Source organism: Heptranchias perlo, unplaced genomic scaffold (assembly GCF_035084215.1).
Source record: "Heptranchias perlo isolate sHepPer1 unplaced genomic scaffold, sHepPer1.hap1 HAP1_SCAFFOLD_1135, whole genome shotgun sequence".
Classification (NCBI taxonomy): domain Eukaryota; kingdom Metazoa; phylum Chordata; class Chondrichthyes; order Hexanchiformes; family Hexanchidae; genus Heptranchias; species Heptranchias perlo.
The window spans coordinates 18,401-32,417 of NW_027138358.1; the positions used below are offsets into that span (position 1 = coordinate 18,401).

The 14,017-nt window shown below is 53.7% G+C and overlaps 1 protein-coding gene across 1 annotated transcript; it reads right to left on the bottom strand.

The window, feature by feature from the left end:
- Nucleotides 1–626: 626 nt before the first annotated feature.
- On the bottom strand, nt 627–12,851 carry LOC137307863 (single-strand selective monofunctional uracil DNA glycosylase-like). Its single transcript, XM_067976934.1, has 2 exons — nt 12,469–12,851; nt 627–4,603 (listed from the first exon to the last, which is right to left on the bottom strand). Exons 1-2 carry the CDS (start codon nt 12,757–12,759, stop codon nt 4,061–4,063), a joined length of 834 nt encoding a protein of 277 aa, XP_067833035.1. The 5' UTR covers nt 12,760–12,851; the 3' UTR covers nt 627–4,060.
- Nucleotides 12,852–14,017: the final 1,166 nt, after the last annotated feature.

A 14,017-nucleotide genomic window follows, 5' to 3' on the forward strand; every position in this document is an offset into this window, starting at 1 on the left:
CCCAAAGCCTTTCCACCATCTACAAGGCACAAGTCAGGAGTGTGATGGAATACTCTCCACTTGCCTGGATGAGTGCAGCTCCAACAACACTCAAGAAGCTCGACACCATCCAGGACAAAGCAGCCCGCTTGATTGGCACCCCATCCACCACCCTAAACATTCACTCCCTTCACCACCGGCACAGCATGGCTGCAGTGTGTACCATCCACAGGATGCACTGCAGTAACTCGCCAAGGCTTCTTCGACAGCACCTCCCAAACCCGCGACCTCTACCACCTAGAAGGACAAGAGCAGCAGGCACATGGGGACAACACCACCTGCACGTTCCCCTCCGAGTCACACACCATCCCGACTTGGAAATATATCGGCCGTTCCTTCATCGTCGCTGGGTCAAAATCCTGGAACTCCCTCCCTAACAGCACTGTGGGAGAACCGTCACCACACGGACTGCAGCGGTTCAAGAAGGCGGCTCACCACCACCTTCTCAAGGGCAATTAGGGATGGGCAATAAATGCCGGCCTCGCCAGCGACGCCCACATCCCATGAACGAATAATAAAAAAAAAACATTGATTAGAGCAAAGGTAAAAGAGATGAGGGGAATTCTTTCGTAAAAAAATGATTTCAGTTTCAACAAAAGGGTTTTTATTTGATCTTTTTCGACATCAATTTAAGTTACAGCTGCGCTGGTCAGTTCAGGCTCCCCTCGTTTCCCAGAATAAATAGCGGGGAGGAGAGACAGGACAGATCAATTGGTGTGTGCCCAAGGGAGAGGTTTTCAAGGTGACATGATTATTTACATTAGGCTGAGATACTGGTGAATTCAGCACATCCGAGGCAAGTTGGGGGCACGGGAGCAGAAAGGTTTAATGTGAATTCTGAGTCCCCTTCAAGAACCCCAAGGGCAACGGAGTTAGGTACAGAGTAAAGCTCCCTCTACACCGTCCCGTCAAACACTCCCAGGGGCAGGTACAGGGTTAGATACAGAGTAAAGCTCCCTCGACACTGTCCCATCAAACACTCCCAGGGCAGGTACAGGGTTAGATACAGATTAAAGCTCCCTCTACACTGTCCCATCAAACACTCCCAGGGCAGGTACAGGGTTAGATACAGAGTAAAGCTCCCTCCACACTGTCCCATCAAACACTCCCAGGGCAGGTACAGGGTTAGATACAGAGTAAAGCTCCCTCCACACTGTCCCATCAAACACTCCCAGGGCAGGTACAGGGTTAGATACAGAGTAAAGCTCCCTCTACACTGTCCCGTCAAACACTCCCAGGGCAGGTACAGGGTTAGATACAGAGTAAAGCTCCCTCTACACTGTCCCATCAAACACTCCCAGGGCAGGTACAGGGTTAGATACAGAGTGAAGCTCCCTCTACACTGTCCCATCAAACACTCCCAGGGGCAGGTACAGGGTTAGATACAGAGTGAAGCTCCCTCTACACTGTCCCGTCAAACTTCTTAATCTTAACTTTCAGAAAATAAAAAAGATTGAGCAAATCTAGAGTTTACATTGTCATAGCTTATCAAGGAGCAGATTAAAAATACACAAGACAGTGCCTCACAATCGGGGCTGCGCAAAGATACAATCCTGCTGCGATTCGAGGGTGGCCAACCTTCCCGGATTCATCGGGAGTTAGAGACACTTGCAGCACCCGGGAGGGAAAGAAAGGTCGCACAGACGTTGATAAAAGATAAAACTCTGCCCCTTTCGTCCTTCAGTTCTAAAGGTATCGGAGACGGGGGAATCAATGGCCTGTCTGACCAACAGTCGAGATAATCCAATCAGGTGCTTTCCGATTGGCCATGGGAATTACATAGAATTGGACAGCACAGAAACAGGCCATTCGGCCCGACTGGTCCGTGCTGGCCTTTATGCTCCACACGAGCCTCCTCCCTCCCTACTCCATCTCACCCTATCACCATCTCCTTTCTCCCTCATGTGTTTATCCAGCTTCCCCTTAAATCCATCTCCGCGATTCCCCTCGACCACTCCATGTGGGAGCGAGTTCCACATTCTCACCGCTCTCTGGGTAAAGAGGTTTCTCCTGAATTCCCGATTGGATTTATTGGTGACTGTCTTATATTTATGGCCCCTAGTTCTGGTCTCCCCCACAAGTGGAGACATCTTCCCTACGTCTACCCGATCGAACCCCTTCATAATTGTAAAGACCTCGATCAGGTCACCCCTCAGCCTTCACTTTTCCAGAGAGAAGAGACCCAGCCTGTTCAGCCTCTCCTGATGGTTATAATTTCAGTCGTGTTAACGACACCTGTCTCCGTACAGGTGTGGGAATCGCCATTAATTGGTCACAGCTGCAGGTTGGCCCAAATGAACAGGGTCACAGGACAGGGAGTTCACGACAAAACTTCAGCACGATTGTGAACAGCGTAAAAAAAAAATTAACACACAGGATTCAGCTTATCATTCAGTGTAGTGTAGTGTAGTACAGCACAGGTTAGATACAGAGTAACGCTCCCTCTACACCGTCCCGTCAAACACTCCCAGGGCAGGTACAGGGTTAGATACAGAGTAAAGCTCCCTCTACACTGTCCCGTCAAACACTCCCAGGGCAGGTACAAGGTTAGATACAGAGTAAAGCTCTCTCTACACTGTCCGTCAAACACTCCCAGGGCAGGTACAGGGTTAGATACAGAGTAAAGCTCCCTCTACACTGTCCCATCAAACACTCCCAGGGCAGGTACAAGGTTAGATACAGAGTAAAGCTCTCTCTACACTGTCCGTCAAACACTCCCAGGGCAGGTACAGGGTTAGATACAGAGTAAAGCTCCCTCTACACTGTCCCATCAAACACTCCCAGGGCAGGTACAGCACGGGTTAGATACAGAGTAAAGCTCCCTCTGCACTGTCCCATCAAACACTCCCAGGGGCAGGTACAGGGTTAGATACAGAGTAAAGCTCCCTCTATACTGTCCCATCAAACACTCCCAGGGGCAGGTACAGGGTTAGATACAGAGTAAAGCTCCCTCTACACTGTCCCGTCAAACACTCCCAGGGCAGGTACAGGGTTAGATACAGAGTAAAGCTCCCTCTACACTGTCCCGTCAAACACTCCCAGGGCAGGTACAGGGTTAGATACAGAGTAAAGCTCCCTCTACACTGTCCCATCAAACACTCCCAGGGCAGGTACAGGGTTAGATACAGAGTAAAGCTCCCTCTACACTGTCCCGTCAAACACTCCCAGGGCAGGTACAGGGTTAGATACAGAGTAAAGCTCCCTCTACACTGTCCCATCAAACACTCCCAGGGGCAGGTACAGGGTTAGATACAGAGTAAAGCTCCCTCTACACTGTCCCATCAAACACTCCCAGGGCAGGTACAGCACGGGTTAGATACAGAGTAAAGCTCCCTCTGCACTGTCCCATCAAACACTCCCAGGGGCAGGTACAGGGTTAGATACAGAGTAAAGCTCCCTCTACACTGTCCCATCAAACACTCCCAGGGGATTGTCAACAGATTCATTGCAAGAGATTTCGACGAACGGTAAGACGACAAATTAATGCGGTGGAGGAGGTAACGAGACACCCTCTGACATTGTGTTAGTGTTACAAACAAACGGAATAGTTTTACGCGCAGATTATACAATCGAGGGAGACTGTGGGTGGGAGAGGGGTGGGGGGCTCGAGAGTGTTTCCCCGCACTCTGTGAAACCAGCTCTCGTTTTACCCCCAGTTCTCCCCTCTCCCCCCACTGCCCGGCAAGGCACTGACTCCTCACTGGAGGGCACGGTTCCAACGGAGATGAGCAGAAATGTCCCTTTAACGCAGCGAGTTGTCGCGATCTGGATTACGCTGTCCGAAAGGGTGGTGGGAGCAGATTGAATCGTGAATTTCGGAAGGGGAATTGGAGGGGATACAATCTGGGGGCAGGGGGGTAGGGAGGCACTGGGACTAACTGGATAGCCCTTTCAAAGAGCCGGCACAGGCACGACGGGCCGAGCGGCCTCATTCTGTGCTGTACGATGCTTCGATTCTTAAGGCCTCTGAGGTCTTGCTAATTCTCGCCGGCCGGCATCTCGGAGCCCGTCCTGCCGCGCGTCAGACGCCAGGGGGCGCCGTCAGCAGCGGCGTGAGGCGCAGCTCCTGCAGTCGAACGGCCACGGCCGCCTGCCAGCCCCTGTTGGCCTGCGGGTTGCGGGGCGAGGGGTGCGCGATGCCCTCCACCCTCACCTGGCCCTCCGTCCCCCCGGCCAGGGCCCGCCTGGCCCTCCTCTCGGCCAGCCGGCCCACCCCGATCACCGTCCCCACCCCCAGGACCGCCACCGCCCGGCGGAGGGTCTCGTCGCAGGCTCCCAGCAGGCGCTCCCTCTGGGGGGGCGGCAGGTCGGCCGGGGTCAGGTTGCGCCCCTCCCGGTCCAGGAAGGCCAGAGGGCAAAGGTTGTGGACGAAGCAGCTCCTGAAGAAGCAGTCCGGGCTCCCGCACAGCGAGCGGAAGAGGCCCCAGAACCGGGCCCCGCTCACCTCCGTCCGCGGGCAGTCCAGGCCCAGCACTGGCCGTTTCGGGTGCTCCGTCTCCGGCCTCCGCACTGTCCCGCTCACCCCCAGCCAGTCCCGGACAGTCGACACATCACCGAATGGTACCTGGGGTCGGGCAAAGAGCAAGACCGTGAATGGAGGGAGGGAGGGGGGGGGGAGGGGGGGAGGGAGGGAGGGAGAGAAGGAGGGGGAAGAGAGGGAGCGAGAGAGGGAGGGAGCGAGAGAGGGAGGGAGCGAGAGAGGGAGGGGGAAGAGAGGGAGCGAGGGAGGGAGGGGGGAAGAGAGGGAGCGAGGGAGGGAGGGGGGAAGAGAGGGAGCGAGGGGGGAAGAGAGGGAGCGAGGGGGGAAGAGAGGGAGGGAGGGGGGAAGAGAGGGGTGTGGGATATATCAGAGTGTTACAGTGAGGGGTGTGGGATATATCAGAGTGTTACAGTGAGGGGTGTGGGATATATCAGTGTGTTACAGTGAGGGGTGTGGGATATATCAGAGTGTTACAGTGAGGGGTGTGGGGTATATCAGAGTGTTACAGTGAGGGGTGTGGGATATATCAGAGTGTTACAGTGAGGAGTGTGGGATATATCAGAGTGTTACAGTGAGGGGTGTGGGGTATATCAGTGTTACAGTGAGGGGTGTGGGGTATATCAGAGTGTTACAGTGAGGGGTGTGGGGTATATCAGTGTGTTACAGTGAGGGGTGTGGGGTATATCAGAGTGTTACAGTGAGGGGTGTGGGATATATCAGAGTGTTACAGTGAGGGGTGTGGGGTATATCAGTGTTGCAGTGAGGGGTGTGGGGTATATCAGAGTGTTACAGTGAGGGGTGTGGGGTATATCAGTGTTACAGTGAGGGGTGTGGGATATATCAGAGTGTTACAGTGAGGGGTGTGGGGTATATCAGAGTGTTACAGTGAGGGGTGTGGGATATATCAGAGTGTTACAGTGAGGAGTGTGGGATATATCAGAGTGTTACAGTGAGGGGTGTGGGGTATATCAGTGTTACAGTGAGGGGTGTGGGGTATATCAGAGTGTTACAGTGAGGGGTGTGGGGTATATCAGTGTGTTACAGTGAGGGGTGTGGGGTATATCAGAGTGTTACAGTGAGGGGTGTGGGATATATCAGAGTGTTACAGTGAGGGGTGTGGGGTATATCAGTGTTGCAGTGAGGGGTGTGGGGTATATCAGAGTGTTACAGTGAGGGGTGTGGGGTATATCAGTGTTACAGTGAGGGGTGTGGGGTATATCAGAGTGTTACAGTGAGGGGTGTGGGGTATATCAGTGTTACAGTGAGGGGTGTGGGATATATCAGAGTGTTACAGTGAGGGGTGTGGGGTATATCAGAGTGTTACAGTGAGGGGTGTGGGATATATCGGAGTGTTACATTGAGGGGTGTGGGATATATCAGTGTGTTACAGTGAGGGGTGTGGGGTATATCAGAGTGTTACAGTGAGGGGTGTGGGGTATATCAGAGAGTTACAGTGAGGGGTGTGGGGTATATCAGAGTGTTACAGTGAGGGGTGTGGGATATATCAGAGAGTTACAGTGAGGGGTGTGGGGTATATCAGAGTGTTACAGTGGGGGGTGTGGGATATATCAGTGTTACAGTGAGGGGTGTGGGGTATATCAGAGTGTTACAGTGAGGGGTGTGGGGTATATCAGAGTGTTACAGTGAGGGGTGTGGGGTATATCAGAGTGTTACAGTGAGGGGTGTGGGATATATCAGTGTTGCAGTGAGGGGTGTGGGGTATATCAGAGTGTTACAGTGAGGGGTGTGGGATATATCAGAGTGTTACAGTGAGGGGTGTGGGATATATCAGAGTGTTACAGTGAGGGGTGCGGGGTATATCAGAGTGTTACAGTGAGGGGTGTGGGATATATCAGTGTTACAGTGAGGGGTGTGGGATATATCAGTGTTGCAGTGAGGGGTGTGGGATATATCAGAGTGTTACAGTGAGGGGTGTGGGGTATATCAGAGTGTTACAGTGAGGGGTGTGGGGTATATCAGTGTTACATGAGGGGTGTGGGATATATCAGAGTGTTACAGTGAGGGGTGTGGGATATATCAGAGTGTTACAGTGAGGGGTGTGGGATATATCAGAGTGTTACAGTGAGGGGTGTGGGATATATCAGTGTTACAGTGAGGGGTGTGGGATATATCAGAGTATTACAGTGAGGGGTGTGGCATATATCAGAGTGTTACAGTGAGGGGTGTGGGATATATCAGAGTGTTACAGTGAGGGGTGTGGGATATATCAGAGTGTTACAGTGAGGGGTGTGGGATATATCAGTGTTACAGTGAGGGGTGTGGGATATATCAGAGTATTACAGTGAGGGGTGTCGGGTATATCAGAGTGTTGCAGTGAGGGGTGTGGGGTATATCAGTGTGTTACAGTGAGGGGTGTGGGATATATCAGTGTTACAGTGAGGGGTGTGGGATATATCAGAGTGTTACAGTGAGGGGTGTGGGATATATCAGAGTGTTACAGTGAGGGGTGTGGGGTATATCAGTGTTGCAGTGAGGGGTGTGGGGTATATCAGAGTGTTACAGTGAGGGGTGTGGGATATATCAGAGTGTTACAGTGAGGGGTGTGGGGTATATCAGAGTGTTACAATGAGGGGTGTGGGATATATCAGAGTGTTACAGTGAGGGGTGTGGGGTATATCAGAGTGTTACAGTGAGGGGTGTGGGATATATCAGAGTGTTACAGTGAGGGGTGTGGGATATATCAGAGTGTTACAGTGAGGGGTGTGGGATATATCAGAGTGTTACAGTGAGGGGTGTGGGGTATATCAGAGTGTTACAGTGAGGGGTGTGGGATATATCAGAGTGTTACAGTGAGGGGTGTGGGATATATCAGAGTGTTACAGTGAGGGGTGTGGGATATATCAGAGTGTTACAGTGAGGGGTGTGGGGTATATCAGAGTGTTACAGTGAGGGGTGTGGGGTATATCAGAGTGTTACAGTGAGGGGTGTGGGGTATATCAGAGTGTTACAGTGAGGGGTGTGGGGTATATCAGAGTGTTACAGTGAGGGGTGTGGGATATATCAGAGTGTTACAGTGAGGGGTGTGGGATATATCAGAGTGTTACAGTGAGGGGTGTGGGGTATATCAGTGTTACAGTGAGGGGTGTGGGGTATATCAGAGTGTTACAGTGAGGGGTGTGGGATATATCAGTGTTACAGTGAGGGGTGTGGGATATATCAGAGTGTTACAGTGAGGGGTGTGGGGTATATCAGTGTTGGTCTGTATCACTCATCTACCTGCATCAGTAATCTGCGGGACGGCAGCAGGGCCGAGGAGCTGGGGCCGGGGCGGGGGGTTGAAGAGTTCGAGGAGGTGTCAGGGTGATATCTCCCAGGGCTGGTTTGGCAGATCTGTCAATTAGGGTCTGGGGGATGGGGCAGGGTTGAGAGGTGAATGCACAGGGACAGCCGTCAGCTGTCGATTAATGGGGCGTTACTGACCCACAAGTCGTAAACTTGTCCTGATCCCTGACCTCTGGCTCAGGCTGACCAGGGACAGAATACATCGGAGCAGGAGCAGGCCATTCGGCCCCTCGAGCCTGCCCCGCCATTCAATCAGATCATGGCCGATCTTCGACCTCAACTCCACTTTCCCGCCCGATCCCCGTATCCCTCAATTCCCCCCTCGAGTCCAAAAATCCATCGATCTCAGTCTTGAATATATTCAACGACTCAGCATCCACAGCCCTCTGGGGTAGAGAATTCCAAAGATTCACAACCCTCTGAGTGAAGAAATTCCTCCTCATCTCAGTCCTAAATGGCCGACCCCTTATCCTGAGACTATGCCCCCGAGTTCTAGACTCTCCAGCCAGGGGGAAACAGCCTCTCAGCATCTACCCTGTCAAGCCCCCCCTCATAATCTTATATGTTTCAATGAGATCCCCTCTCATTTTTCTAAACTCCAGAGAGTATCGGCCCATTCTACTCAATCTCTCCTCATAGGACAACCCTCTCATCCCAGGAATCAATCTAGTGAATGAGAGGGAAAGTAGAGAGTGAGGAGGACATAAAAAACCTGCAAGGGGATATAGACAGGCTGGGTGAGTGGGCGGAGATTTGGCAGATGCAATATAATATTGGAAAATGTGAGGTTATGCACTTTGGCAGGAAAAATCAGAGAGCAAGTTATTTTCTTAATGGCGAGAGACTGGAAAGTACTGCAGTACAAAGGGATCTGGGGGTCCTAGTGCAAGAAAATCAAAAAGTTGGTTTGCAGGTGCAGCAGGTGATCAAGAAAGCCAACAGAATGTTGGCTTTTATTGCTAGGGGGATAGAATATAAAAACAGGGAGGTATTGCTGCAGTTATATAAGGTATTGGTGAGACCGCACCTGGAATACTGCATACAGTTTTGGTCTCCATACTTAAGAAAAGACATACTTGCTCTCGAGGCAGTACAAAGAAGGTTCACTCGGTTAATCCCGGGGATGAGGGGGCGGACATATGAGGAGAGGTTGAGTAGATTGGGACTCTACTCATTGGAGTTCAGAAGAATGAGAGGCGATCTTATTGAAACATATAAGATTGTGAAGGGTCTTGATCGGGTGGATGCAGTAAGGATGTTCCCAAAGATGGGTGAAACTAGAACTAGGGGGCATAATCTTAGAATAAGGGGCTGCTCTTTCAAAACTGAGATGAGGAGAAACTTCTTCACTCAGAGGGTGGTAGGTCTGTGGAATTTGCTGCCCCAGGAAGCTGTGGAAGCTACATCATTAAATAAATTTAAAACAGAAATAGACAGTTTCCTAGAAGTAAAGGGAATTAGGGGTTATGGGGAGCGGGCAGGAAATTGGACATGAAGCTGAGTTCGGATCGGTCAATGCCCTTTGGGTGGCGGAGAGGGCCCAGGGGCTATGTGGCCGGGTCCTGCTCCGACTTCTTGTGTTCTTTAGATTTGTGGTTGGGATCAGATCAGCCATGATCTTATTGAATGGCGGAGCAGGCTCGAGGGGCCGATTGGCCTACTCCTGCTCCAATTTCTTATGTTCTTATGAACCTTCGTTGCACCGCCTCTAAGGCGAGTCTATCCTTCCTTAGATAAGGAGACCAAAACTGTACACAGTGCTCCAGGTCAGGTCTCACCAAAGCCCTGTACAATTGTAGTAAGACTTCCTTACTCTTGGACTCCAACCCCCCTTGCAATAAAGGCCAACATGCCATTTGCTTTCCTAATTGCTTGCTGTACCTGCATGCTAACTTTCTGTGTTTCGTGTACCAGGACATCCAAATCCCTCTGAACACCAACAATTAATAGTTTCTCACCATTTAAAAAATATTCTGCTTTTCTATTCTTCCTACCAAAGTGAATAACCTCACATTCCCCCACATTATACTCCATCTGCCCCCTTCTCGCCCACTCACTTAACCTGTCCATATCCCTTTGCAGACTCTTTGTGTCCTCCTCACAGCTTACTCTCCCACCCAGCTTCACTCGAGAAGGTTCACTCGGTTAATCCCGGGGATGAGGGGGTGGACGTATGAGGAGAGGTTGAGTAGATTGGGACTCTACTCATTGGAGTTCAGAAGAATGAGAGGCGATCTTATTGAAACATATAAGATTGTGAAGGGGCTTGATCGGGTGGATGCGGTGAGGATGTTCCCAAGGATGGGTGAAACTAGAACTAGGGGGCGTAATCTTAGAATAAGGGGCTGCTCTTTCGAAACTGAGATGAGGAGAAACTTCTTCACTCAGAGGGTGGTAGGTCTGTGGAATTTGCTGCCCCAGGAAGCTACATCATTAAATAAATTAAAAACAGAAATAGACAGTTTCCTAGAAGTAAAGGGAATTAGGGGTTACGGGGAGCGGGCAGGAAATTGGACATGAATTTAGATTTGAGGTTAGGATCAGATCAGCCGTGATCTTATTGAACGGCGGGGCAGGCTCGAGGGGCCGATTGGCCTCCTCCTGCTCCTATTTCTTATGTTCTTATAGCTTTGTGTCGTCAGCAAACTCGGATAAATTACACTCGGTCCCTTCGTCTAAGTCACTAATATCGATTGTAAACAGCTGAGGCCCCAGCACCGATCCCTGCGGCACCCCACTAGTTACAGCCCGCCAGTACAATCCAGACCCCCCCTCCTCTCTCTCTCTCTCTCTCATCCTGCCAGTTCTCCTCGTACCTTTTCCCACCCTCTACGCCCCAATTCCTGAGCGAGCCCCCACCCCGCCCCCGATTCTTCGCACTAGTCCCAAGGCAGCCAGCGGGATATTCGACTGTGGGAGGGGCCACGTCCGCGCACTCTTAACGCCAGGGCTGTTGGTCAGAAGCAGGACCCACCACCCACACACCGTCTGATTTCTCCCCGGGGGGGGGGGGGCACTGCCATCAATGGCAGCCGCTCCCTACGGTCACCCCGAAAGTGCTGCCGCCCAGATACTGGGAGAGGGTCTGACAAAGAGTTTCAAAATTATGTCACACAACTGTGCGCGCGTGGGCGCACGAGTGTGTGCGCGTGTGCACGAGTGTTTGTGTACACGTGCACGCCATTTCCTAAGCTCCCCCACCCACCCCCTCCATGATCCCTTGTCTTTCGATCCATCCCCAGTCTGTGATGAATGAGCCCGTGTGGAGGGCGAGGGGCTCGAGAGTTGGCTTTAATTGTCCACTCGTTTGGGGGGGGGGAAAGGGGAAACGGGGGGGGGGGGGGGGGGGGGAAGGGGAAACGGGGGGGGGGGGGCAGGGCGGTGTCTGTGTGTGTGTGTGTCTTTGTGTGTGTGTGTCTTTGTGTGTGTCTGTGTGTCTGTGTGTGTGTGTGTGTGTCTGTGTGTGTGTGTCTGTGTGTGTGTGTCTGTGTGTGTGTGTGTGTCTTTGTGTGTGTGTGTGTGTCTGTGTGTGTGTGTGTGTGTGTGCGCCTGTGTGTGTGTGTGCCTGTGTGTGTGTGTGCCTGTGTGTGTGTGTGCCTGTGTGTGTGTGCCTGTGTGTGTGTGTGCCTGTGTGTGTGTGTGCCTGTGTGTGTGTGTGCCTGTGTGTGTGTGTGCCTGTGTGTGTGTGTGCCTGTGTGTGTGTCTGTGTGTGTGTGTGCCTGTGTGTGTGTGTGCCTGTGTGTGTGTGTGCCTGTGTGTGTGTGCCTGTGTGTGTGTGCCTGTGTGTGTGTGCCTGTGTGTGTGTGTGCCTGTGTGTGTGTGCCTGTGTGTGTGTGCCTGTGTGTGTGTGTCTTTGTCTTTGTGTGTGTGTCTTTGTGTGTGTGTCTTTGTGCGCGTGTGTCTTTGTGCGCGTGTGTCTTTGTGCGCGTGTGTCTTTGTGCGCGTGTGTCTTTGTGCGCGTGTGTCTGTGTGCGCGTGTGTCTGTGTGCGCGTGTGTCTGTGTGCGCGTGTGTCTGTGTGCGTGTGTCTGTGTGCGCGTGTGTCTGTGTGCGTGTGTCTGTGTGTGTGTGTCTGTGTGCGTGTGCGTGTGTGTCTGTGTGCGTGTGTGTCTGTGTGCGTGTGTGTCTGTGTGCGTGTGTGTCTGTGTGCGTGTGTGTCTGTGTGCGTGTGTCTTTGAGTGTCTGTTTGTGTGTCTGTTTCTGTGTGTATGTGTCTTTCTGCGTGTCTGAGTGTGTGTCTGAGTGTGTGTGCGTGTGTCTGTGTGTGTGCGTGTCTGTGTGTGTGTGTCTGCCTATGTGTTTCTGTGTGGGTGTGAGTGTGTGTGTGTGTCTGTCTGTGTATGTGTTTCTGTGTGTGTGTCTGCCTATGTGTTTCTGTGTGGGTGTCTGTGTGAGCGTGAGTAACTGTGTCTGTATGTCTGCACCTGTCTGTCTATCTGTCTGTCTGTGTGAGTGCCTGTCTGCACATTCGGTAAGGGTGCGTCAAAAGACCCCTCCCACAGCGAGAGTCAGCTCCTCCTCTGAGGGGTGTGGGGGTGGGTGGGTGGGGGAGGTGTGGGGGTGGGTGGGTGGGGGAGATGTGGGAGGTGGGCGGAGGGAGCGGGAGGTGTTAAGAGAACTGACGGGGCAGCGATCGAGGGGACTCACCCCTGTCTGGACCATCCCGAACGGCCCCGGGTTCATGCCCAGGAACAGCACCTCCTTGGGAGACCGGCAGTACTTCTCGACAAAGGCCCGGTGTGGCTCCCAGGCGTACTCGAGCGGGCTGTAGACGCAGCAGACGGGGTCGGAGAACTCCATCTCCCTCAGACGGGCGTTCAGCTCCAGTTCCGCCCGCAGGAAGGAGGCCGCCACCCCATCGCCCTCAAACAGCTCCGTCACCCCCGGGGGGAGGCCGTCGTCCCGGGCGACCAGAGAGGGGGCACCCCGGGTCTCCATCGTCGCGGCGTTCCTCCCCCCAAATACCGTACCCCTCCCTCCTCCCTCCCCCACCCCCCGAACGCCTCTCGCCGTCTTCCTCTGTTTTCAGCCTGGAACAAAGACAGAGAATTTTTTTTAAATGATCGTTACTCTGGACCCGCTGTCACGGTGTTCGATCTGCAGACTCGCCTCCGGAGGGACGCCCCGTAACCCCGGACCCCTCCCTAGTAACCCCGGACCCCACCCCTCCGTAACCCCACACCCTCCCCATAACCCCGGACCCCTCCCCATAACCCCGGACCCCTCCCTAGTAACCCCGGACCCCACCCCTCCGTAACCCCACACCCTCCCCATAACCCCAGACACCACCTCCCCGTAACCCCGGACCCCTCCCTAGTAACCCCGGACCCTCCCTAGTAACCCCGGACCCCTCCCCATAACCCCACACCCTCCCCATAACCCCACACCCCCTCCGTAACCCCACACCCTCCCCATAACCCCAGACACCACCTCCCCGTAACCCAAACCCCTCCCTAGTAACCCCGGACCCCTCCCCTCTGTAACCCCACACCCTCCCCATAACCCCGGACCCTCCCCATAACCCCGGACCCTCCCCATAACCCCGGACCCGCCCCGTATCCCCAGACCCCACCTCCCCGTAACCCCATACCACTCCCTCCGTAACCCCAGATCCCACCCGTAACCCCAGATCCCACCCCTCCGTAACTCTAGACCCCCAGGAAACCCCAGAACCCCCCCCCCCAGGAAACCCCAGAACCCCCCCCCCCAGGAAACCCCAGAACCCCCCCCAGGAAACCCCAGAACCCCCCCAGGAAACCCCAGAACCCCCCCCCCAGGAAACCCAGAACCCCCCCCCCCAGGAAACCCCAGAACCCCCCCCCCAGGAAACCCCAGAACCCCCCCAGGAAATCCCAGAACCCCCCCCCCAGGAAATCCCAGAACCCCCCCCAAGGAAATCCCAGAACCCCCCCCAGGAAATCCCAGAACCCCCCCCCCAGGAAATCCCAGAACCCCCCCCCCCAGGAAATCCAGAACCCCCCCCCCAGGAAATCCCAGAACCCCCCCCCCCCAGGAAACCCCAGAACCCCCCCAGGAAATCCCAGAACCCCCCCCAGGAAATCCCAGAACCCCCCCCCCCAGGAAATCCCAGAACCCCCCCCCCCCCAGGAAATCCCAGAACCCCCCCAGGAAATCCCAGAACCCCCCCAGGAAATCCCAGAACCCCCCCCCCCAGGAAATCCCAGAACCCCCCCCC

Coding starts and splice junctions, on each gene's coding strand:
- LOC137307863 (XM_067976934.1), bottom strand. CDS start 12,759: ATGGAGACCCGGGGTGCCCCCTCTCTGGTCGCCCGGGACGACGGCCTC. Junction 4,604..12,468: donor TCGGGATGGTCCAGACAGGG/GTGAGTCCCCTC, acceptor GCCCGACCCCAG/GTACCATTCGGTGATGTGTC.